At 44.6% G+C, this 27,295-nt stretch overlaps 1 protein-coding gene across 3 annotated transcripts; it reads right to left on the bottom strand.

Moving 5' to 3' along the window:
• Positions 1-248: 248 nt before the first annotated feature.
• LOC142470161 (uncharacterized) lies at positions 249-27,295 on the bottom strand. 3 transcript variants are annotated; one of them, XM_075577117.1, is made up of 7 exons: positions 27,228-27,295; positions 19,351-19,671; positions 17,953-18,216; positions 7,597-7,694; positions 7,107-7,157; positions 5,337-5,490; positions 263-740 (listed from the first exon to the last, which is right to left on the bottom strand). In XM_075577117.1, exons 1-6 carry the CDS (start codon positions 27,259-27,261, stop codon positions 5,344-5,346), a joined length of 915 nt encoding a protein of 304 aa, XP_075433232.1. In that variant the 5' UTR covers positions 27,262-27,295; the 3' UTR covers positions 263-740; positions 5,337-5,343. The 3 variants fall into 3 exon arrangements, with proteins under 3 accessions (XP_075433233.1, XP_075433231.1, XP_075433232.1); XM_075577118.1 differs by having other exon boundaries at positions 249-5,490; positions 19,510-19,671; XM_075577116.1 differs by having other exon boundaries at positions 250-5,490.

The raw sequence follows: 27,295 nt of genomic DNA, 5'->3' as shown, positions 1-27,295 counted from the left end.
AACAAGGTTTCTTTAATGTACAGAAAAATAGAACCATGAAGAGGGATTAGTCTGCAGACACGCACTGTTACCCCAGCGCAATGAGCGATGATTCGAGGCCCCTTCGTCAGGCTTAATCATAGTCCCCTATCCCCGGGGGTTATATAATCCCTGTAAGTGCCTTCAGGTCTGCAATCGGTGTTTCCGCACTCCTCCGGCACTGCCTGTGCATGGAACACTCTGTAGAATGCAGAGAGCTGGCACAGACCTCCCATGTGTCAGGAACACCGCATCAATGTAACATGCAGTGGTCTTCAGAAGTATTCACCCCCTACCAATAATGTCACAAGTTGTTGCATTACAAAGAATGTATTTTTATTCAAAGCAGCAAAGCTGTGGTGTTTAAACTGAACACTTATATAAGGAGGTTGTTAAATGTCAGCAAAGGAAATGCACAGAACTGGTTGTACAAGTATTCAGCCCTTTAAGTCCGTACTTAGTAGAAGCCCCTTTTGCAGCAATTACTGCTACGAGTCTCTTTGGATCGGTCTCGGCTAGCTTTGCACAGTAGGATGGTGACATTTTTCTTCGTCAGGTTCGTCAATTTACTTGCGAAAGGCCTAGTTCCCTGCCGGTGCTTGTTAGTTTGGTCACGAACAGCAACCGTATCTCAGACGAGACCTCGCCGACCGGTCCCGCAGTCGGACGCGCTTGCGGGGATTCACCGTAAAGCAGAGGAGTTGCCGAGAGATCTGGAGCTGCTGTTGTAACATATTACATTTATACCACTTAAGTCAATCTTCAAGTTGCAAGACATATATACGCACTTAATGTTGTTTTTTTATACAATTAAATGAAATAAGCAAAATTTGTGCCTGGTTATATCCTTGCTTTCTCTAAGCATATAAGCTTCATAGACTTAGGACCGTGGTTTTATAATAATAACTTTTTTTAAGTAAACCTTTTTATTTTTTGTTAAATGAACCAGTAGAAAAGAAAAGGTCAAGAAGGGAAGAGAGAAGGAAGAGGGAGAGAGGAGGGTTGGAGGGATCGGTGAGGGGGGGGGAGGTGCAACCCGCCTGACCTCCTGGGTGATATCGTATACATATGTCTAATTTAGTCTCTTCTGCTGACTTTCCTCCACCTCTTCTTTTGGCACCTGGATTATTTCCCCCCTCCCCCCCCCCCTTTTTTTTTAAGCAAATTTCTAGTTCCCAGATCATGTCGAATCTATCTAGGGAGTGGTTTAATTGGGCCGACAGTCTTTCCATCAACCTGACATTATTAACTCTTTGGATTACTGTGCGCCTAGAAGGGCGGTTTATATTTTCCTACGCAGCTGCAATAGAGCAGCGAGCTGCTGTGAGAATAAATGAAATTAGTTTGCCTACGGGTGCCTGTAAGTCATCAACCGGCTTAGCTAGAAGGTAGGTCATGGGGTCCAACGGAATCCTCCGTTCTGTACATTCAAATATTGGATTGTGGATCCTGGTCCAGAATTTCTGTATAAGTGGGCATGCCCACCAAATGTGTACCATGCCCCCACGCATACCATATCTTCTCCAGCAGAGATCTGGCATTCCTGGGAAAATCTGGCTCAGCCTAATCAGGGGGTTAGGTACCATTGAAATAGAATTTTGTATACGTTTTCTTTTGTAACTGTGCAAATTGATGTTTTAGCTGCCGATTCCCAGATATCATTATCTATATCTATATTGAGGTCTTCAGCCCATTTCGGCATGTAGTTATGGGGCTGGGAAGTTGCGTGAGATGCTATTTTTGTGTATATTCCCGAGATTATGCCTCCTGTAGAGGCCCTCCATACATATTTTTCGAATTTCGAAAGAGTTGGAAGTTTAGCGTTCTGCGAGATCGTATGCAGAAAGGGTAGAATCTGGAGATATCTAAATATTGGGAGATCTTGCTTTTGGGGTTTCTGCTTTAGCTCCTGAAAGGAGAGGATCTTCCTCCATTCTATTAGATCTTTCACTGTCCAGATATCTGATTTCCTGAGTTGCTCTGCATATTTTGGAGAGCAGCCCGGTGGGAACCTAGGGTTGTTCAGTATCGGGACGAGGAGGGAAGGGAATGTGGCGAGGGAGTATCTTTTTGCTCTTAGACCAAATCTCCCACGTGCACCTCATCGATCCCAGTTTAAATCTTCCCACAGGGCACTCCCCCTTCGGGCAGCTCCAAAGTTCCGCCGCCAGAGTGGGAGACCCCGCATAAGTAGACTTTATCCCCAGCCAGCCGCAAGTTCCTGGGTCACACTTCCACATCACTACTTGTTTTAGGTGGCCCGCTTGGTAGTAATTAGTGATGTCCGGGACTCCCATGCCCCCCCACCCCCCAACCTTAGTGTCAGCATCACCGATCTCGCCACCCGCTGTCTTTTATTCTTCCATATAAATTGGGAAATTCTATTTTGAATATTTTGAAGCTCCCTAATCGGGACAACTATCGGGAGAGTCTGAAAAAAATACAGCAGTCTAGGCAGTATGTTCATTTTTACCGCTGCTATTCTCCCAATCCAGGATATCTGGAAGTGGTCCAAGTCTGCAAGTCTTTTTTGATTTTTTCAAACGGAGAGAAATTTGTTTTGGTATAGTAAATTGAATGTGCTAGCTATGTGGATCCCTAAATATTTGATATATATATATGACTCAAGACCCCATCTATGTGAAGTGGCTCACACATGGCCGTGTGAGTATCTGTTTCACATATATACCCAATTGGTGTGGATTACTTTCATGTTATGGGGCCAATCCCCTGTTTGAAGTCAAATATTATATTCTTTTACATTTATTATTGTTTTTATATTGAGATCCATCTTGGACATCCTTGCACTGACTACTATAACCATACACCCAAGCTGCTTTATGAAAATTATGGGATGATCTTCTTCTGGTTAAGCTGCAACATTCCCCAACGGGCCAGTATCAATCTTTTATTTTACTGTGTATTTTCTGGTCCAATATTCTGTGTATTTTTAATTATCATACTGTTTTCGGTGGTTTAACGTGTACACCTACATTCAGGGGGCGCCCCAGTTAATTTATATCACAGAATAAGTTCTGGCATAAAATAAACGGGAGCAATATTTAAGCTGCGACAAAAACAAATTATGCAATTCATATTTTGTATATAATATTATATCAAAATGATCCAAAAAACATTACATACAACATGTATGCATAAAAACATACATATTGTAATACATCTTAAAAGCCAAATAAACATTTATAGGAAGGGAACCAGTTCAATGGTGCAGAGCGGCAGCCGCTGTTACCGCCTCCTCTCCCTCCCCTTCTAGCACGTGCCCAGCAAACCCAAGGTAAGCATCGAGCCCAAAGAGGAGGAGGACGGGAGCACACCGGGTCATGGCGCCCCATCACCCATTTTTCCCGACAGACAGAGCCAGCTCATGTTAAAATTAAGCTCAGACGTGATTATTATCGGCAGTTGATTAAAATCAGTCTACAACCAAATTCAGAAAAACAGTAATTTTCATGTTTAATGAATATACACTCCCTGGAAGCTCTAACCCCAGAAGTGTGTGTGAGTGGAAGACTTGGTGTCACACTCGGTGCATGTACAGTGCTCTATAGAAGCAATAGAAGTCCTGGATGTGTATGTTCCTCTATCACACACTGTATCACACGCGCACACTATCACATGGTCTTATCCGGAGCTTATCTCATAAGGCTCTTTAAAGTCCAGAGATGTCACACTGGGAGCGTCTTAGCAGCCATCTTAACTTAAGATGTTGATTTTTTTTTTTAGGATAAAATACATCACTTGTATAGCGTGGGTTTTTTTTAAATAAAAAATGGATATAACTTTTATATATCCTTGTACAGTAGGTACATAAATCCTTCACTAATATTCTACAGAACAAATAGACACCTGTGTGCATGTTGCACGAGTACTAGAAAATGCAAGACACTAAAACTACCAATGGTTTATGAAAGAGACGAGCGTTGTAAGAGTTTGTTCCTGTTCCCAAATAGAAGGAAAGGTTCATGTTCTTCTATGTAGGACGAGTGCTGGATATAGTGCCCCAGCTGGTGTTGAGTCCTAGTTGAAGCACCACAGAGAATATATTGGGTTTCAGCTACACAAAGAGAAGAGTTTGAATGTGTAGCCACCTCACAGCTACATTGTCACGATGGACCCAGCTAATTACGACTTTTAATTACCGGGATCATTGATTGAGCAAGCAGAGAGATAAAAATAAATTGTGTGTATTCACCTAATGAACGCACACAACTATGTTACACAAAAATACAGTAAACACACTTACTTTGGAAACTGCGATGACAAAACTAATCTTTCCTAATTGCAAACACACAGCATAATAATTCCTGGACACTTTTCCTTCCTGTGGCCTCTAGCTGTTTAATTCGGGTCACTTATCCTCTGAGAAATGTAGACGATTTACTCAGAGATGGAACTTCTCCAATTGGACTGAATCTCGGGTGAATCACACAAGATGGAACTGATGGACTCATGAAAAACTTAGATGGATCTCTTAGTACTGATGCATCTTGAGTGGGGTTCAAATCTGTGATGGTGAAAAAACTCCTCTTCACCCCCACCCCCTCCTTCTTGATGTTACAGCAGAGAACAACTTCCCCATGGCCTGCACCAGCTTATAATACCACCTGGCCAAACCCCCTTTGCTCAGTGACAGAATATCTGCTTCTGGTCAAAGAATCCCCCCAGTTGCTGGCCAGCTGTTTAACCCCTTTGAAGCTCTAACTTTTTGTATACATCCTGGAGGGCATCTCCCCAGGGTCCCTTATAAACCAGGCCTTCGGAATGGTGGGTCATAAACAAGCAGGGTGAATCTTTTATAACATATCCTGTCCCCTGCCTGTCATGTAAATCCCCCCACCTCACATAACTAAAGGTACCTACTCAAATCATAACAGTCTACATGTCTCTCTTCTAATCATTTGCATATAAAAAAAATAGGACATTAGGACATTTCTTCAACATATCAAGCTTGGGGGATGGTTAACCCCCATTCTCTTTTCCCTTATTCAAAAACATTGTTACCATACTTCATACATTATATGATTTTCCCCCTGAACTCTATTTTAATCAAACCAACCTCCGTCTTATACCTGGCTGGAGTGTGGGGATATACATTAACCCCATGTGTCCCATTTTTACCTTTTCCTGCTCTGTGCTGACGCAGGGCATCCCAGCACCTCTGGAAACGGTAAAACACAAAACGGCAATTGTCTCATATTTTGCACACAGTCACAGTAATGCATACACAATATCTGGGCCCAAAAGCTGACACTCTAGGACCCCAAAACATGGGTCAGGGGTAACCAAGTGGGCTTGACCTTAATATCAATGACCGCATGTCCTGGTCTGATTGAGAGTAAGAGGGTCTGTGTTGAGGATGTCTCTTTCGAAGACACTGGTTCCAGCATTCTCCTCAGTTGTAGCCGTTGCCAACTCCTCATCTCCAGAGTCTTCTTCTTGTGAGTCATTATCCTAAAGTTACAATATACCCAGTTATATATTATATCCAAACAAGTACAAAATGAAATATTCTATCCCTCACCAGAAAATCCCTGGGGGTTATTCACAGAGGTGCGATGGTAGCGCCCAATCTGCACTTTAATGAATAACCCACGATGTATCAGGCTCCTAAAGATGTTAGTCTAGATGGGCAGCAAACGTGGGCAACTCAACCATTATTGTTTATAGTGGAAATGGAAGCCATTTTCTTCCATTAACCCCAAAACTTTCAACCAACCAAGAGAGCATGTGGAGAAGTGTAAAGAGTGGGTGGTGTTGAAGGTCTGGCTGCTGCTACTCGACATAGATCTAGGCCAGGGGGTGGCTCAATCACAATGGCTGCAACACCTGTGCTAAAGAAAAGATATCCAAACTTGACACCCTCTACAATTCAATTTGTCGTTTTGTTCTCCAATGCAACTACAACACACATCACTGCGAAATGCTCAAAGAACTAGATTGGTCATCACTAGAGTCTAGGCGCAAAGTTCACCTTTCCTGTCTTGCCTTTAAATTATTTATGGGCAAGCTACCCAGCTACCTGAACAAGCTCCTCACCCCTACCACATGCAGCACCTATCATCTGAGATCTGACTCCAAAAGACTGTTCATGGTCCCAAGGCTCAACAAAGTATCCGGCCGCTCCTCCTTCTCTTACCGTGCACCCCAAAACTGGAACAACCTACCAGAGACTCTCACATCCACCACCAGTTTAAGTTCTTTCAAATCTAAGGCTGTCTCACATTTTAAGAAGGGGGTAGGATGGTCCGTGGTTCACAGCAACTTCAGCAGCCAACGCATGGATGTCTAAAAAAACTTTATTGATCGCTAGCAGCAAACATCAGGCAACCACTCTAACATGTTTCGTCCAGGCTATGGACTTTTTCAAAGAGGACTCTAGCGATCAATAAAGTTTTTTTAGACATCCATGCGTTGGCTACTGAAGTTGCTGTGAACCACGGACCATCCTACCCCCTTCTTCCTGTGTCATCATTTCCGGAGGAGCACGCTGACGCCAGCTACACTAGAGGAGGAAGCCGCTGCAGAATTCCCTGCACCAACAGGGACGGCTTTTTCGTGAGTACTCCTAACCTCCACGCGGTATTTCAGGGAGATTATTGAGGCGGTTAGTGCCGGGCTGTGATTTACTTGGGGGCGCCCCTTAGGGAGGTGTCCCCCTGTACCTCTATCCGGCTTACTATTACCCAACTCCCTGTTTTCAATACCGGAGGCTTATTGTTTCATTAATCATTGCTGGGTCTCTCTTCAATCAAGTTGCCATAAAGTGTGTGCACTATCTGCTAGCAGCCTCGGTATACTGGGTAATTCCAAATTCTCTGTCTCACATTTTAACCTGGTCTGTAACTGTTTCATACGCCCATAACATATATTTTCTTTAACTTCTTGGCAAGAGGTGACATCTCTGTTCCAGGGTCACTAGTCCCATTTGTCTTCTCTCTGTTGTTGAACATGATCTGACACCGGGGATGTAAAAATACATTATAAAACCTCCAGATTAATGCCCATGATCTATGAATTTAGACAGCTCTGGGAAAAGTACTGAAACAGAATATTGTTATTGATTTTACCCGATGTGTAAATGCTGCGATTCTGCCACAAACCGCGTCTCTGTATTGCTTCTGCAAAATAAAAAGGACGTTTGTTACCAAACTCTTGTAAAGTAACTAACTGATGCAGGTGTGTGTGCAGGCTTAGTGTGTGTGTGTGTGTGTGTGCAGGTTTGGTGTGCAGGTTTGGTGTGTGTGTGTGTGTGTGTGTAGGTTTGGTGTGTGTGTGCAGGTTTGGTGTGTGTGTGCAGGTTTGGTGTGTAGGTTTGGTGTGTGTGTAGGTTTGGTGTGTGTGTGTGTGTGTGTGTGCGTGCGTGTGTGTGTGCAGGTTTGGTGTGTAGGTTTGGTGTGTGTGTGTGTAGGTTTGGTGTGTGTGTGTGTGTGTGTGTGCGTGCGTGCGGTAATGAATTGCAGTGTACAAGGCAGCATTGGAATGACTGTATCAAGATATAGGGGAGTGTCTGTGCTGGGGGTGGAAGCTACAGAAATGCAGAGAAAAGAAAGTGCTCACCTTTAATAATACACAGGCTGCAAATATGCCAAAAAGTATTAGCGGCCCAAATATCCCTCCAAGAACCTTGTGTAATATGTGAGGAGGAGATCCGCTCTCTATACAAAAAGAAAAGAGAAACCAGTTTCGCGGTCAGTGCGTCTATGTACCAAATAAATGCAGACAGACACAGGGCACAGGCACATGGGGAGGGGGATTGGTGTCCGGGGTCTCAAATGGTCATTCTAATGTCATGTTGACACGAGACGGTTTCCAGTCGCCTCCTTCGTGCGTCGAGGCGAAATTGATGATTTGTTTGCATCGTGATGCATCATCCTGGTAATGAAACCGAAGCAGAACGGTACTACAGGCGGCACTGGAAAGGATATGTATAAAATATGCATTTTTTTCAAATTGAGATGCATATTAGGCCACGTCCATGGATAGTGCTTGTGGGCTGAGGCGCGCTTCCGCTCGGCACTGAGCCCCTACAGCCGCAATGAGAGCGGCTTTAGTAGGGGCTCGCCTACACTTCCACAAGCGCGCGGAAGCGTAGGTCTTAGGAAAATTTTACATTTTCCCACTTGCCGGAGCGCAGGGCCGGTCACGTGAGCGGTTCGCCCAATGAGTGCGAACCAGCTCCGTGATGTCACTGGCCGCCCGCCAACACGCCCACGGACGGCGTGCTGTCTAAGGCCAGGGAAAGCACCCTCTTTCCCTCAGCCTCAGCGTGCCTCCGCCTGCCAGGAATAACCATGGCCGAGGCCTTAATCCAAATCATTTGACAGAGTATGATAGATTATATAGATATATAATTAAACATGGATGTACAAAATACTAAAACCACAACACACAGCCAGCGAATTCTCAGTATTTGCACAACGCGTGGATTTGTGACCGTGCTTTTTGCCGCACGTTCCACATTAGATTGTGGAGTCAGATAATAATATTGTAATTTAAGTTAAAAAAAAAAAAAAAACGTTGATGTTATGCCAAACAAATATATATTCGCCGCGCTGCTCCGTGTAAGGAGCATGCTGCTGGTGAAAGGATTGGCCATACATATGTAGCTGGGTCCCCTCTGGCTCCCGGTTCCCCGTTCCTTCCCCCCCCGGTGAGAAGGCAGCTGCCCCGGCGACGTCAGAGGCAGGGCGCCACCATCTTTGTTGTGTCCGTGCATGCACGGAGGCTTGCGCATGCGCAGTAGCGATGAGGTGGCCAATACCGAAGGGGAGGTAGGCCCAGATGGTGCTCCATAGTGCAGATACCCCTAGAAGTCACGCAAGCGCAGTTAGGGCGATGCGGCGGCCATTACACACTCGCGCCTGCGCAGTACACATCGCACACGCGGCCCCAATGATCAAGAGGTCACTAAGGGACTACAATACCCAGAAGCCTCTGGGGACTGCCCTTTCATCCCTATCACCTGCTGCATTACAGCCAATAGGGCTTGCAGCTTCTCCTGCTGGAGCGATACATTGTTGTGCATAGACCATGCAAGTCAGTAGGAGCTGGGACACAGAGAGGGGAGGGTGTGTTTGTGCAGGGAGGAAAGTAGCCTCCTGCACTAGGCCAGAAATCTCCCCTTAGGCCCTACTCACCCTCAGCTTGTGGCTGCTACAGGGACGCCCCCTAGGATAGGGACAGGGTCCTGTAGAGCAGCTTCAGTGAGGGTCACAGCCAGGAAGCGGGGAATTCCTGGCCACTGCTGTGTTGGTGAATTATACTCTGCCGTAGCAGAGGCAGAGACTGTCTACAAGTGGATCACTCCATGCGGGAGCCACCCACCGTTGAGGAAAAGGCGGAGGCGTCTGGATCATCTCCTGAAGCAAGGGATTCCATGCAAGCATCTGCTCGTCCGGGTGTGGAAATACCCGGCAGGTACCTGCATCATACACCAAGTGCACCAACCTCATCTCAACTTAGTGGGCAGCGCTGTTTCACACTTGGGTGGGAAGGGGACTCTGGGATATATGGTGTGGGGTTACCGCCTATGAGGTCCAGTGTTACAGGGGTGACACTATTGGGATGCATTTACATAATTACATAGTAGATGAGGTTGAAAAAAAACTTCCGGCCATCAAGTTCAACCTATGCAAATTTAGACAACAGATACTTTATCCTATATCTATACTTATTGATCCAGAGGAAGGCAAACAAAAAAAACCATTAAGGGGAAAAAATAATTCCTTCCTGACTCCAAGAATTGGCAATCGGATTAATCCCTGGATCAACATCCTTCCCATGTATACTTATTTGGTATATCCCTGTATACCTTTCCTATCTAAAAAGATGTCCAACCTTTTTTTGAACAAATCTATTGTATCTGCCATCACAGTCTCCATGAGTAATGAATTCCACATTGTAACTGCCCTTACTGTAAAGAACCCTTTCCTTTGTTGCTGGTGAAATTTCCTTTCCTCCAGCCTAAAGGGATGGCCCGAGTCCTTTGTACTGCCCGTGGGATGAATAGTTCTTTTGAAAGCTCCTTGCATTGTCCCTGAGTATATTTGTATATAGTTATCATATCCCCTCTTAGACGCCTCTTTTCTAATGTAAATAAATCTAATTTAGCTAGCCTCTCCTCGTAAGTTAGAATGTCCATCCCCTTTATTAATTTGGTGGCTCTTCTCTGCACTCTCTCTAGTTCCATAATGTCTTTTCTTAGGATTGGTGCCCAAAATTGTACTCCATATTCAAGGTGTGGTCTTACTAATGCTTTGTACAGGGGCAAAATTATGTTTACTTCCTTTCCATTCGTTGCCCGTTTGATGCAAGATAAGATCTTGTTTGCCTTTGCAGCTACTGCATGACATTGGGCACTATTGCTAAGCCTGCTGTCTACAAGCACTCCTAAATCCTTCTCCATCAAGGATTCCCCCAATATATCTCCATTTCATTAGTAAGTCGCCTTTTTATTCTTTCATCCCAAATGCATAACCTTACATTTATCTGTATTAAACCTCATTTGCCATTTACCTGCCCACGTTTCCAGTCTCTCCAAGTCCTTCTGAAGAGAAATTACATCCTGCTCTGATTCTATTACCTTACACAATTTAGTATCATCAGCAAAGATGGAGACTTTGCTCTCGATCCCAACCTCAAAGTCATTAATAAACAAGTTAAAAAGCAGGGGTCCCAGTACCAATCCCTGAGGTACTCCACTCACGACTTTAGCCCAACCTGAAAAAGTTCCATTTATGACAACCCTCTGTTGTCTGTCCTTTAACCAGTTTTCAATCCAGGTGCATATATTATTACTGAGTCCAACTTTCTTTATTTTGTACACCAACCTCTTGAGTGAAACCGTATCAAAAGCCTTTGCAAAATCTAAGTAGACCACATCAACTGCATTACCCTGGTCTAAATTCCTACTTGCCTCCTCAAAGAAACAAATAAGGTTAGTTTGGCAAGATCTATCCTTCATAAATCCGTGCTGACTATTACTAATAATTTTGTTTTCCATTAGGTATTCCTGAATATTATCCCGTATTAAACCTTCAAGTAGTTTCCCTACTATTGAAGTCAGGCTTACAGGTCTGTAATTTCCCGGTTGTGATCTAGCTCCCTTTTTAAATATAGGCACCACATCTGCTTTACGCCAATCTTGTGGTACTGAGCCTGTGGAAATGGAGTCCTTGAATATTAAATATAATGGTTTTGCTATTACTGAGCTTAACTCCTTGAGAACTCTTGGATGTATGCCATCGGGGCCAGGTGCCTTATTTACTTTAATTTTTTCAAGTCGCTTATGAACTTCTTCCTCAGTTAACCAATTGTTCATTAATATGAAGGTTGTGGCTTCATCCTGCAGCACTACTATTGAACTTGATTCTTCCCTGGTAAACTCAGAGGCAAAGAATTTGTTTAATACCTCAGCTTTTTCCTTATCTCCAATAATCTGCCTACCCATCTCACACTGAAAGGGCCCTATATTTTCTTTTCTCATTTTTTTGATATTAAGCTACTTAAAGAACTTTTTAGGGTTGACCTTACTTTTTATTGCAATCCTTTTTTCATTATCCATTTTTGCTAATTTGATTGCCCTTTTGCAATTTTTGTTACATTCCTTATAATTCTGATACGATGTCTCTGTCCCTTCTGACTTAAAGAATGTAAACGCCTTCCTCTTCTTGTCCATTTCCTCCCCTACTTGTTTATTTAGCCACATTGGTTTAGACTTATTTCTTTTATACTTATTACCCAAGGGTATACACTGATAAGTGTGCTTTTCTAACAATGTTTTAAAGACTGCCCATTTATCTTCTACATTTTTCCCTGCAAAAACATCATCCCATTGTATTACTACTAGATTAGACCTCAGTTTATTAAAATCTGCCTTTCTAAAGTTTAAAGTCTTTGTTGAACCCAAGTAATCTGTTTTTTTGATAATTTATTTCAAATGTGACCATGTTATGATCACTGTTACCCAAATGTTCCAGGACTTGAATATTTGTTATTACTTCTACATTGTTTGATATGACAAAATCCAGAACTGCCCCTCTCCTGGTTGGATCCTCAATAATTTGGGTCATATAATTGTCTTTAAGCACCCACAAAAACCTGTTCCATTTTGTTGTAATGCTAATCTCATTGCCCCAGTCTATGTCTGGATAATTAAAATCCCCCATTATGCAAACATGACCCAGTTTTGACGCCTTCTCCATTTGCAAAAGTATTTTAGCTTCTTCAATCTCACAGATATTTGGTGGTTTATAGCATATTCCCACAAACATTTTCTTTATACTTTTACCTCCACTGCTAATTTCTATCCACAAAGTCTCTACATTTTCATCATTCCCTTCATAGACAGCATCCCTTATAATAGGTTTTAGATCCGGTTTAACATATAAACATACTCCACCTCCCCTTCTATTTGTTCGATCCTTCCGAAAAAGGGAATAACCCTCTAAATTAACTGTCCAGTCATGAGTTTCATCCCACCATGTTTCAGTAATGCCTATGATATCATACTGCTCCATTGCAGCTATTAATTCAAGCTCCCCAATTTTATCTGTCAGGCTTCTTGCATTAGCAAGCATGCATTTCAGGTTTTTTTCAGCCTGTACTATTATCTTATCTGCTGTATTGATGTTATGGTTATGTGTCCTGAGTTATCATTTACATATAGTAAACTGTTTTATATATACACCTTTTGGTGTATTGGTTATTATATGTGGGTCCTGTGTTGGGGGTCATTCTTCCCTTAGAATCCTACACAGGTGGAGATGCTGTATATATGAGAACTGTTCCAGAGGATACACCCCAGGCTCTCACTGGCGGAGGTTCAGGCCTCCTGTGAACCTGACAGGTAAAAAGCACCACACCAGGTAATACATATAGATTCCCCTCACATTACACTCTATCTGCGATTGGGGGGAGCAAAGTCTGGTACGCATTTGTGAAAAAACAGAAAGTGAATCCCTGCGCTTCTCCCATTGGGATAGCAATGAATGGGGAAATAAATATACATAGTGAAAACTAAATCTGTAAGACAAAGGAGACTTTGCTCCTAGAGGGATCCACTATTAGGGTGTGAATCATGTATTTAGCCAATCCACCTGCAACTGCTTATTGAGCAGCTTGTGGGAGGTTAGTCCCTCCTTTTTCAAGGTATATAATCTCCCAGTAAGGTCCTTGTAAATTCACTTTTCACTCTACTTGCTTACAGGTAAGTAGCTTCACTGGTATATACCAGTTTTTTTAACTGCCCTTTATCTTATAGATTTTTACACCATATATATTTATTCCTCATGTATTGCTATCCCAAAGGGAGAAGCGCAGGGATTCACTTTCTGTTTTGCGATTTAGCCTAGGGACCTGCTATTGAGACTTACTTTGACGTTGGTTAGCAGGCTTGGTATTATTTGATCAAAGGATGTAACTAAAAGTCTCCTTTGCCTTATAGATTTAGTTTGCACTATTGCTATCCCTAAGGGAGAAGCGCAGGGATTCACTTTGTGTTGATGTTATGCCGCCTGATCTGTTCGCTGTCCTGCTTCAACAATTACTTATTGGATTTGTCAGATTAAAAGGACTCATCACTCATAAATCCATTGCGGGCAAAAAGGATTTAACCCTGTAGACTGCATGAAACTCTGACTTTTTCGTCTCATTAGCTGTGGTCACTATAAGACTAATATACTCACAACCCTTTTGACTTTCATTGGTATTACTGAATAACCAAAACAGCATCACATTATGAGAAGTCACGTCATTGCCAGTCTCTGAGCCATACTGGGAAGGTTCATCTGGTTCTGTGTCACCAAGGGCAGGGGCTTGGGCCTGACTGCAATTTAGATGGGTGTATTTCAATCCTTTGAGGGATCAGAGGGGGGGGGATCCCTGTTGAGGGGGAGCAGGCGGCGGTTCCTAATACGGCCAGGCTGAGTTCATCATTAAGGGTGGCGAAGGCGGCATGGGGTGCAGGGGTCATGCAGTCAGTGGCTCCCTCACATTCTCCCAGGTTATGTATGTGTGTTATTTTTGTGGGGTTCTGGGTACTTGGGGGGAGCTCCCTCGCAGTCTCCCTGATTATGACTATAGGACTAGGAAGTTGCTAAATAACAAAAGCTCTTCCCACATATTTAAGATGGGTCTGGACAATCTCATTAGAAATGCAGCACAGCGACACAATTAAGGATGCCAGCAACTCTCTCATTGTTACTCATCCTGTGTTAGTGACATTTTACGAATGTTCCTAAAGGTTATTAAAGATCTTAAGAACAGGTGTTATTCACTGCTTTTCTTTTTCCCTCTCTCCCCCACAATCATTTGTATTAGGTTTATAGTTTTATTTGAGAGATACAAATGTGTTAAAAAAGCAATGTCTCCATTGATATGGACAGACTCCTGGAAATATTATACATTGAATCACTATTCTGATGCAGCTGATAACTTGGGTATTTAAGCAGTGCGTTACTTCTTGAAATCAGGGTGTGAATTGGAAAAAAATAAATCATAATTTCTTATTAAAGGTTATAGGATTTTGTGTTAAATCATAGTTCATTTTTCATGGTCCATCCCACTGGCAAGCACAGGGTATGGCTGAAGGGACCACATGTGCAAACCTGTTTCAAGGATGCAATTAAGAAAAAGCATTTACAGAATGGTTGTCTATGTACACGGACCCCAGCATTCTATGGATGGCCCTGCTGCTTTGTTAGGTACATGCTTCTGTGTGTTAAAACAGACATTGCAATAGACCTCTCCATCTTTATACAGTATCTGATGATACTCTCCCCTACCACACTGTAAGGGCTTGTTCTAAACCTGCGTTTGTGGATATTGACCCAGCCTTTGTACAGGAAACTCCCAGCCACCAACACCCCGCTTCCTGCAACAAGCTCTCACTCAGGATATTACTAAGGCAACATGCACATCGCAGGGCTTGTATAGATATATATATTAAAAAAGCACAATGTTTCAAAATGCGAGGTAGCATACTACATATCCTGTCCTCAATTGTAATGCGTGTAGTCCATCTAAATCCCATGCCTCTGTGGCATCCACTATGTAGGGAAGACTAAACACTAATTAAAAGGTTAGGACTATGGGACATCTTGGAATATAATTAATGGAAATATGCTTTCAACAGCAAGAAAGGCAATTAATAAAAAATGTATCACAGAACAAAAAGTAGAATGTTTTAGGTGTCATTGCATACACAGGATTCATAATCACGTTACATGCAGCGATATGGATGGCAAGTTATGTCAAACTGAAACAAAACGGGATGTTTAAATTGGCATAAAAACCCAGTTGATTAAAATTAATTTACTTTTCATTCTAATGTTTAGATATTTCATGGCTGCAAAAAGGCATTATTTGCCATGATATATTTTGTGTTTGATTGTTGAAGTGTTTCATACATTTTCTTTTGAATTAATGATATATGTACACTGCATTGAGAAGGTGATGTTAGATGTGTGTGTTTGTAATTAAGAGATAATCAGTGTGTGTATATTAATCCATAGGGTCATCTAGATGTTACACCAGCCTGAGGAATTTGTCCATGTGGAAGCGGAATGCGTGTCGGAAAGCAGAGGAATCTGCAGTGGGAGATCCTGCCGGCAGAGATAATGTCCTCTACATGTTTCCAACAAACAGACAATGTTATGTAGTTGCGGGCATACTCCCCTACTAAGTATCTGTAATCACAACACGGAACTACAAGTATACCCCTTTGTTATAACAAGCCTGGCTAGCCAGAATCTTGAGATCAATACGCGCGGGACAAAAAGGGTGCGATTCTGGCCAGCCACGGTGGGGACAGGTCCCATGATTAAAGAAAGGAATAGCCTCATGTCCAACAGAGACAGACCGCTTAGTAACCGAATCAGGTGACCCTTAGATGTACTGTTCAAACACGACTTCTTATAATGCAATGCGGTTTTGGATGTCTTGAATAAAACATTTGTTTAAAGAGGTTGTGAGTATATTATTTACTGGACTATGAGAAGAGAGATTTTATAGCTCCCATAGCCAATGGGAAGAACCGGTCAGAGTTACACGCAGCCTGCAGAGTTGAATCCTTTTGCCAGCAATGAGGGATGAGTCCGGTTAATCTGACAAATCCAATAGCATTGACGCGGGACAGCGTACAGATCAAGCGCCACGACATCAACTTCCATGTTTTAATTAAACGACAATATGACCACCTGAATGGCACCATAATCTAATGTGGCACATGAGCACTATGGCACAAGCTCACAAGTTAAGCAAAGACAAAAATGGATTGTGTTTAATGGTTTGCACATGGGTTTAATGGTCTATACCAGGGCTGCGCAAACGTGTTGCTGCGCCCCCCCAGCTGCTCTCCCCAGGTGCTCACGCCTCCCCCTTACCTTAGTGCGGCTTCAAATGATGCCGCGGGGTCATGTCACATCACATGACCCACTGCGTCATTTGACGCCGCGTTGTCATGGAGAAGCGTCACAGAGCCGGCTGAATCTCGTTAAGTTGGAGGCATCGTGCGGTCACCCGGCAATTAAATGCCATGGGGAAGAGCGCGGGGCCTCTGCAAGCGCCGCGCCCCCCCAGAAAAATCTCACGCCCCCAGTTTGCGCACCCCTGGCCTATACCATGGTATTTTAAAGGATTAAACCATTACTTTGTTTTAGTAAACATTCATCTCACTTATCTATAACACACACACACACACGTTACATTCCTATAATTTGTTAAAGGGATAATAGACTGGTATCTTTCCCTAAGAAGGGCAATACTTCAGGGGAAAGTAGTAACAAGGAATTTATATAGTTATTGCTCATCTTAGCAAAGAAGGGTGGGGGGGGGGCGCATTGGTCCTTTCTTCCATGTAGTAAGGGAGAGGGAGTAGGGGGTGTGAGACCTTTTATTGGACCAACACATAGTTGATATGTTACAAGCTTCCCAACCTCTCAGGGTCCTTCATCGGGTGTGGCAGGAACACAATATTATATACAGTGTGTGTAAGAGGAGATCTGGTTACAATGGCTACGTTCAGGTGAATGATTGGTTTACTACACCACATGTCCCCAGAGAAACACCCCACTGCAAATACAGACAGGCGGGAGAGGTGGGAACACGACACTCGGGTGTATGTACGTCATAGGTTCCCCAAGCAGCTAATCCAGAACATATCCCAGTGTGTAACCTACACAGATCCCGGGGGAACATGCACATGGGATCACTAAGTGGGTCACGTCCGGAATCGGGTTGCTATAAGCTGATAACAGGTGGGACTCTGATCAGTGCCCCTATTTAGGGTGCTTGTGGGCTGCCTGTGTGAGTCGCTGAGGGTTAACATGACATGTTTTGTATTACTCAAGCTGATATACCCCGAATGGTGCAGTCCAGGATACTTTAGTTTAACAAAACATATTTAGATAATGTCACCTCTCCAAACATGTAAACATTCCCTATGGTGGAATAAGAGGACATCTCACCCTAGAGTCCTTATAAATTACAATATCCAATGTATCCTTTATATTTAATAGGGCTAGTGGAACATGTGATTAATATAAAAATCCCTAGTGACGTACGGTTGATTCACACCCACTTACCAGCGGCATCACAGAGCAATGAGAGCTTAGGGAAAAGGGAAAACAGAACAGGTTAATGAAACGTATTCTGTCTCACACAGTTTCTTCTTGGGATTAAACACGAGTCTTCCACCAGAAAGCAGCAAATGTAATGTTCAGAAAATCAGCAAAAAGCTAAACTAGGGGAAAATGCCAGGATATTAATTTATTACCCCAATTAGTGGCTCCTGGGAACGCCTCCTGCAGCTCAATATCGCTGCTCCCTGTAACTTGTGCTCCTGATCTCCTTACAGGTCGTGTAAGGGGGAAGGGTTTGCAGATTCTGTGTATATTAAACAGACAATCTTCTTACCTTCAAACACCAGCACATGTTCCCCGATCTGCGCATTGACGGGATTTGCAGCCCGGACACTAAATCTCCTCCCAGCGTCTTCTCTCTGCGCGTGTGGGATAAGCAGAGTCCTGTTCCTGTCGCTCAGCTTGTATCGGTCAGGGAGAACTCCCCCGTCCACCTTCCAGGTCACTGTGGCTTCTTCTCCAGAGATAATGACACGCAGAGAGACGTCTGAACCCAGGAGGCTGGAGTTACTGGTTATGTTCAGTATTATAACTGGATCTGAAATGGTATCAGGAAAAGCTCAGTGACCCTCTGAACTGGATTATTCCGTCAGGTCTCCAACATGTAAGAGGATGAGCTGAACTTAAATGGAACGGATTGCAAGCTCTTGTGAACAGGGACCCCACCCTCGCCATCATGTAACGTCATTATCAGAAGCTCCAGTTAATAAAGCTGCCGAGCCTAGTAACTGCCCCCCTTAATTCATTCTATCCCCATATATTACATAGTTACATAGGTGAGGTTCAAAAGAGACACGTCCATCAAGTACAACCTATGCTAAACTTAGAAACAGGTACTTTAACCTATATCCGTATATTGATCCAGCGGAAGGCCTCCCGTCCCTGTGTATCAGAGAGCAGTGTGGGCACCGTACATAATTGGAGTTACTCAATATCACTATACAATCTTGATCACACACTGTCCTCTCCAACTAGCAATTCTCAGTGTTGAGTTAAGGGACAAAGACAAAAATCCCCACAAAAATCAATCTATAGGTAAAATATCAATTTATTCCTACAAAAATCAGCAACCAATACATACGGTGACGTTTCGGGCAAGAACCGCCCTTCTAACCAGTACTGAGACATACCCATGAGCCGCTATATTCCAAGACGAAGCCCTATTCCTAAGGGTGAAACGCGTTGAGGGGGAGAATGCGGTGTTAGCCCTTGTGTGTTTTGGAACAATAAAGCTGTTGAAGTATCCCAGCAGCCTCTCTGAGTCAGTCATCTGCAGTTGCGCCGGAACCCGCCATCTTTACCCGATTTCCTTCTGACGGTGGCACGCAGGAGTAGCCGAGGAGAGCAGGCCCCAGACTGGAGATGCAGGTAAGGTAAGCAACCAACAACCCCCTGCACCAGTCAATTCAGTGGCCCAGCGGAGCTCCCTCATGCGCTACCCCACTGACTGACAGCAATACAGTTTGCCACAGTGCACACGGAAGCGCAGGCAGATCCCCACATTCCCCGCTATATATCTATATATCGCATAACGGAGTGAAAAGGGACGCGAGTTGAGTTAAAGGGACAATCCCAACCAGCACACCCAAACATTTTACAAACAAGTCACCGATGCAATTCCTCTCTCAGGCATGTCACTATTTCTTATTATGATATAGAATTGTATTTTTACCCATTACTCTGACGTGTGTAGAACTGAGCAGTTGTGTGGTACTCCTGAGTAATGCGATGTCATACACACAGGTATCCTCCTTCCGTGCTGCGCTCAGGATGCAGCAGCCACTGGAGGTGTTCAGGAAAAGTCTGCCCGTGTACCCGCCATAGATCTTACTGTGATCGCCAGGACATATGATCTCCAGCACAGGAGCCCCCTCTCTGCAATCAAGAGTCAGAACTCCGCCTGGGTGAGGACAAACCAGACCACAGATGGATATCTGAGATCCCACTGAGACATGATGGGTTTGTGCGGCAGCTGATGCGGTGATCAGGAAACCTGGAAGAAAATAAGATTAAGACCCATCAGCAATGTTATTTTTAATGCCACCAAATGCTGCAGGAACAGGTCTCCAGAACCAGGCAGATGACAGAACCAGGCATTACAGGCAGATGACAAAATCAGGCATTACAGGCAGATAACAATCACGCTCTTTCCCTAAACAGGCTGCAGAGGCCCGAGACACACACACACAGTGACATGGCTGCACAGGCCGGAAAGAAAAATAAAAAAATATATATTTGGTGGGGTGTGGCCACAACTTTATTTAATAACAAACCTATTTACACCAGACTGCTCGTATCCAAAACATGCCTTTTAGAAATGGAGGATTAGCGAAACCTAATCCTATAAAGTTATCGCTTGACCATCCTCTCATTTTACCAGCATCTAGCGACAGAATTGTGCACCAGCCTGTGAGCCCATTATGGCGGTGAAGGGGTAACCAGGCCATTAATAAAAGGTATCATGCCCGGCTGGTTACCTCTGATTCATATTTGGGGTTTTAGAGTGTCAGCTCTTGAGCGTGTATGTCCCACATGAAATGCATATGCTTGTATGACAAGAATGTATGTGTGTTTTGCCTTTCAGGAGTGCTGACCAGTGGATATTCTCAGGCTATGAGTTTCAGGGGGGGGGGGGTGGGTTTGCAGTAAAAGTGTTGTCAGATTGTATCTAGGTAGTCGGGGTCCAGAGTTGCTGGCCACCCCAAAAATGTATCCGGGAATCAGGTCAGATTCCCGGGGACATATAGACATCACCCCGGTCAAAATCCTCCCTTGAAAACAGTTACGCGACTCACTGCTAGGCTTCAGCACAGATCAGAAAGGTAAATGGGGGCATAGGGATATGTGTATCCCGGGTACGGACAGAGGTCCATAAGTTAGTGAGGGTACACCCCAGTATATGCCCAGGTTCCCCCAAACCAGTATAGAGGTTTTGGGGGTTACTCCAACCATATATGAGGTTGCGAGAGTTTTTATGAAACCCAAATCCTATTTTCACTAAAGGAAGGAGATACAGCTCTGGGAATGCGCCTAAGCGTTTTTTTTTTAGTTCTGAGTTAGATTTTTCTTAAGGGAATGAGGTACAACTCTGGGAAAGAACCTAAGCATCTTTTCATTCTACTTTGGGACTTTAAAATGTATTATGCTTATGCACTGTAAAATAAGCTGGGACTTTTAAAGCCTGTATTCTGAGGGAGCCAGGTGGCTACTAAACTGTGGCCCGGACTTGAAAGCCATAGATGCTGAGCATACTATGCAAGCACCCCCGCTTCAGCTTAATAATATGTAGGTGTTGGTGCTAATTGGGGCAAAGTTTGTTGACAACCAGAGCGAAAAGAACCCCAATAGAAGCACTCTCACCTTGTGAGATGATTGGATAAAATAAAACATAGTTTTTATTAGAAACAAGATAAAACAATGGGGTTTAAAACAAGGATTAAACTATTATACAGCGCACTGTAAAACCTATTGAGCTATATGAATCCCGGGTTGTATAGTGCCCAGTGTTACGTAAACTCACTGGCCCTAATGGTAATTATATAAAGATATCCTCTAGGGAAATGAAGTGGGTGGGAGGATATATCAATTTAGAACCTTAAATGTAGTGGTAACAGTGATAGAGAAGTTGTATAGGGCACACTAGCAATAGTCCAACCTTGCACAAATCAGGCTCTAGCTGCAGCAAGTGCCCAGGTGATAGTTGTTATTGCAATCAAAATAGATTGCACCAATATAATGAACACGGACTGTATGGTCAATACTAATGTTATGACCAAAATAAAAGAATGCCTAGTGTAGCAAGTGTGTCCGTGTGTGTTAGTAATACAAATGGTTGTGTAAGCTAAGATCTCTAAATAGCAGATCTTGTGCCGACACTGTACTTATAAAGTAATAACTGTATGACAGTAAAAAGGCACTGTTGAGACACCTAGCCTTACCGGACAAGGAGAACTCAACTAGGTAGAACACTGTGTAGGTTACTGAAAAGCATGTTCCCTGAACTCAGAGCACTGCACGTAGTAAGTGTTCTGCCTCTTCATTTAAAGGTAGTTAACGGACACCTCAGAGGATGGAATGGATATAGATAATAAATCTTCTGAGAGAAACACCACAATATTAACTACAAAGTATACCTAAATAGCCCTCGGGTAGGGCTATTCTAATGTGTAGAGTAGGATACATCATGTAGATGTGGTATGTCCCTGTCAGTTTACAGCAGTCTTGCCAGTATATATTGATATTCTCCCTCGTTTGGGCTCCTTAAAGCTGCAGTTCAGTCTTTTTTTTTTTATTATTTTTTTTTTTTACTTCAATAGCTTCATGTGGGCAATCTCTACTTACCTAAAGAACTGTATAGCTGCCAGTCAATCCGTTCTCCATGTATTGATCGGCAAAATTTGGTGACATAATTAGTGAAGGGATCTGTTTTTTTTCTGCTTCTGTCCGTCAGTGGAAGCTCATGAATATTCATGAGTCTCCCAGTGACGTGTGCTCGCTCCCGATCTGCTGCTGTGTGGTGTCCCCCCTTCTGCCCCGCTCCCTGTGGCTGCCTCCCTGCCCGTGCGGGAGATGGAGGGGGGTTGCGCTTCCCCCGTGGGGAGGGGGGAGCGGGAGATGTGTCCCCCTTCTGCCCCGCTCCCTGTGGCTGCCTCCTTGCCCGTGCGGGAGATGGTAGGGTGGTTTGCGCTGCCCCCGGAGGGGGGGGGGGGGTGCCCCCCTTCTGCCCCGCTCGCTGTGACTGCTTACCTGCCCGTGCGGGAGATGGAGGGGGGTTGCGCGGCCGTCGGGAGGGGGGGGGGGGGTTGCAGCAAGGTGGTGTGTGTGAGAATATATATATATATATGTATATATATAGATGTGTGGTGTGTGTGTGTATGGATGTGTGTATGGATGTGTGTGTGTAAATGTTTTAACAGTTGAATGATCACGTGATATAGTCACTAGAACATTCACAGAAGTACATTTAGGTTGCACATCACAATAAACAATTTTAATTTTCTAACATAGCTTTAGTGAAAAAACCAAGGTGAATAAGTGAGAAAATAAAATAATAATAATATAATATTATTAAAACACGCTGAGCTGATATTAAAGATCCCAAGCAACAGCGCTGGTAAATAGCACAGTGATAGCTAGGTTTTAAACTGTATTGCGATAATCACTGAATAACCTCCTGCCTGATATAATAAATCACAAGTGAAACCTAACTTGCAAAGTATGGTCACATTTAGAGACAACTAGAGGAGCGTCGACATAGACATGATACATATAATGCTGTGTATTACTACAATGGAAGCAAGCCGTGGGAGCAGGGATGGTGTACACCAGGGCTGCACAACACGCGGCCCGCGGGCTGCATGCGGCCCGCCTGGCCTCTCTGCGTGGCCCGCGGCGGTCGGGCGCCAGTTATTTAATTAATTAAATAAATTAAAAAAAAAAAAAAAAAAATTTAAGTTTAAATTTTTTTTTTTAAAGTTTCAAAAAATGGCGGCGATTCATCCCCCCCCCCCCCCCCGGGTTTTGAAATGCGCGCGGGGGCAGAAGCAGCATGAGGAGGATGCCGGGGACTGCGGGTCAGAGCATGCTGGGGGCGGGGCTTAGTGCCGGGGAGAGGATGTGCTGAAAAGATGTGCTGAATAGAGGTGTGTGTGTGTGTGTGTGTGTGTGTGTGTGTGTGTGTGTGTGTGTGTGTGTGTGTGTGTGTGTGTGTGTGTGTGTGTGTGTGTGTGTGTGTGTGTGTGTGTGTGTGTGGGGGGGGGGGGCAGTGGGGGGTGTGAAAAACGGGCTGGTGCAGAGGTGGGGGGGGGGGGTGAAAAACGGGCTGGTACAGAGGTGGGGGTGGTGTGTGAAAAACGGGCTGGTACAGAGGTGGGGGGTGTGTGTGAAAAACGGGCTGTACAGAGGTGGGGGGTGTGTGTGAAAAACGGGCTGTACAGAGGTGGGGGTGTGTGTGAAAAACGGGCTGGTACAGAGGTGGGGGGGGGTGCTGACATGTGGGGGGGGGGTGCTGACATGTGAGGGGGGGGTGCTGACATGTGAGGGGGGGCTGCTGACATGTGAGGGGGGGCTGCTGACATGTGAGGTGCAGGGGGGGGAAGTGATGTGAGGTGCAGGGGGGTATGATGTGAGTTGCAGGGGGGGAGAGAGTGTCATATTGAGGAGAGGGGGAAAGAGTGTTATATTGAGAGGAGGGGGAGAGAGTGTCATTTAGGGGAGGGGGAGAGTGCCATATTGAAGAGAGGGAGAGAGAGAGTCATATTGAGGAGAGAGAGTCATATTGAGGGGAGGGGGAGAGAGTGTTACATTGAGGGGAGGGGGAGAGTGTCATATTGAAGGGAGGGGGAGAGTGTGTCATATTGAGGGGAGGGAGAGAGTCATATTGAGGGGAGGGGGAGAGAGTGTCATATTGAGTGGAGGGGGAGAGAGTGTCATATTGAGGGGAGGGGGAGAGCGTGTCATTTAGGGGAGGGGGAGTGTGTCATATTGAGGGGAGGGAGAGAGTGTCATATTGAGGGGAGGGAGAGAGTGTCATATTGAGGGGAGAGAGAGAGTCATATTGAGGGGAGAGAGAGAGTGTCATATTGAGGGGAGAGAGAGAGTGTTATATTGAGGGGAGGGAGAGAGAGTGTCATATATTGAGGGGTGGAGGAGAGTGTGTCATATTGAGGGGAGGGGAAGAGTGTCATATTGAGGGGAGGGGAAGAGTGTCATATTGAGGGGATGGGAAGAGTGTCATATTGAGGGGAGGGGAAGAGTGTCATATTGAGGGGAGGGGAAGAGTGTCATATTGAGGAGAGGGGAAGAGTGTCATATTGAGGGGAGGGGATGAGTGTCATATTGAGGGGAGGGGAAGAGTGTCATATTGAGGGGAGGGAGAGAGTGTCATATTGAGGGGAGGGGAAGAATGTCATATTGAGGGGAGGGGGACAGAGTCATATTGAGAGGAGAGGGAGAGGGTGTGATTTAGGGGAGGGGCAGAGTGTGTCATATTGAGGGGAGGGGGCGAGTGTCATTGAGAGGAGGGGGAGAGGGTGTGATTTAGGGGAGGGGGAGAGAGTGTTATATTGAGGGAAGAGAGACATGGGGGGGATGCTGACATGGGATGCTTACTTGGGGGGGGGCTGCTGACATGGAAAGGGCTGGGGGGATGTGGAGGGGGTATTATGTTTTTGATGTGGAGGGGGGTATTGTGTGGGTGAGGGGGAGAGATGGGTGTATGAGAGATAGATGGGGAGTATCATAAAGGTTGATAGTGAGGGGTTCTGGGGGAGATGAGGATGATGATGATGGAGAGGTGCTGGAGGAGAGATGATGATGATGATGATGATGATGATGATTTAACCCGTGCGGCCCAAATTTTTTTTCCTTGGAGCAGTTCGGCCCTTCTCACTTTACGAGTTGGGCAGGCCTGGTGTACACAATGAGTTGCACAGTGGTGAAGGGGATTCCCTGCAGCTAGTCTAACATATAAACGCTGCTTGCATGCAAGTAGCAGAGCTCCAACATCGCTCTCAACTTATTCACCTTGGTTTTTTCACTAAAGCTATGTTAGAAAATTAAAAATGATTATTGTGATGTGCACCCCAAATGTACTTCTGTGAATGTTCTAGTGCCTATATCACGTGATCATTCAACTGTTAAAACTATTAACCTCTGTACATAGGTAGCACTCATTTGTGTTATTTAACACTTGTAAAGTATAAATACTCAGTATTGTCTATTCTATAGTGAGCGGTGTGAAATATTGTGTGTTATGTTTGTGTAAATGATTGCACAAATAAAAAATATTTACTAAACTTTTTTTTTCCTTTAAATTTTATTTATTTAGAACTTTCTTCAACACACACACACACACACACACACACACACACACACACACACACTAGTATAGATAGGTAAATGGCCCTGATGCCGGTCTTGCGCATGCGCACCTCATATGGGTCGCAGTGCCTGTGGTGTGGTGTGATTAGGCTGCATTGTAGGTAGCGGGTCTCACGTTTTACCCCTGAGAAATTAAGTAAATAAAGTTACAGTTGTGCCGGTTTCTGTGTTGCTGTGTGTTTGAATCCAACCAAAATGAGTGTTTAATGTATAGATGTATTAAACACGGAGTGCGGACAGTCAAGGGTGAGGTGTCAAACCCCCTCTGAACTTTACTATCATATACCCCACTACTATATACCCCAATACCACACCCCACCATCATATACCCCACTACCACACACCCCACCATCATATACCCCAATACCACACCCCACCATCATATACCTGCTACTATATACCCCAATACCACACCCCACCATCATATACCCCAATACCACACACCCCACCATCATATACCCCAATACCACACACCCCACCATCATATACCCCACTACTATATACCCCAATACCACACCCCACCATCATATACCCCAATACCACACACCCCACCATCATATACCCCACTACTATATACCCCAATACCACACCCCACCATCATATACTCCAATACCACACACCCCACCATCATATACCCCAATACCACACACCCCACCATCATATACCCCAATACCACACCCCACCATCATATACCCCACTACTATATACCCCAATACCACACCCCACCATCATATACCCCAATACCACACCCCACCATCATATACCCCACTACTATATACCCCAATACCACACCCCACCATCATATACCCCAATACCACACACCCCACCATCATATACCCCAATACCACACACCCCACCATCATATACCCCAATACCACACCCCACCATCATATACCCCACTACTATATACCCCAATACCACACCCCACCATCATATACCCCAATACCACACCCCACCATCATATACCTACTACTATATACCCCAATACCACACCCCACCATCATATACCCCAATACCACACCCCACCATCATATACCCCACTACTATATACCCCAATACCACACCCCACCATCATATACCCCAATACCACACACCCCACCATCATATACCCCAATACCACACACCCCACCATCATATACCCCAATACCACACCCCACCATCATATACCCCACTACTATATACCCCAATACCACACCCCACCATCATATACCCCAATACCACACCCCACCATCATATACCTACTACTATATACCCCAATACCACACCCCACCATCATATACCCCAATACCACACCCCACCATCATATACCCCAATACCACACACCCCACCATCATATACCCCAATACCACACCCCACCATCATATACCCCACTACTATATACCCCAATACCACACACCCCACCATCATATACCCCAATACCACACCCCACCATCATATACCCCAATACCACACACCCCACCATCATATACCCCACTACTATATACCCCAATACCACACACCCCACCATCATATACCCCAATACCACACACCCCACCATCATATACCCCACTACTATATACCCCAATACCACACCCCACCATCATATACCCCACTACTATATACCCCACCACCACACACCCCACAGCCACACTACCACTATATACCCCACAGCCACACTAACATCCTCACCTGCCAGGAGCAGGGAGCCCCCTCGCGCTGCCATTCCCAGCTCCCTCCCTGCGCCGCGCGGCTGATAA

The sequence above is a fragment of the Ascaphus truei genome, chromosome 19, assembly GCF_040206685.1.
Source record: "Ascaphus truei isolate aAscTru1 chromosome 19, aAscTru1.hap1, whole genome shotgun sequence".
Taxonomy (NCBI): domain Eukaryota; kingdom Metazoa; phylum Chordata; class Amphibia; order Anura; family Ascaphidae; genus Ascaphus; species Ascaphus truei.
Note: the sequence above shows the minus strand (reverse complement) of the source record. Positions and strands in the feature narration are given on the sequence as shown.

Bases quoted from the DNA above. Each gene is read 5' to 3' on its own strand.
- LOC142470161 (XM_075577116.1), bottom strand. From the start codon at position 27,261: ATGGCAGCGCGAGGGGGCTCCCTGCTCCTGGCAG. The intron at 7,695-17,952 runs GTAAGAAGATTG...CTTTTTGTATAG, and splicing joins ACATGTGCTGGTGTTTGAAG to AGAGCGGATCTCCTCCTCAC. The intron at 7,158-7,596 runs GTGAGCACTTTC...TTTATTTTGCAG, and splicing joins CAGCCTGTGTATTATTAAAG to AAGCAATACAGAGACGCGGT.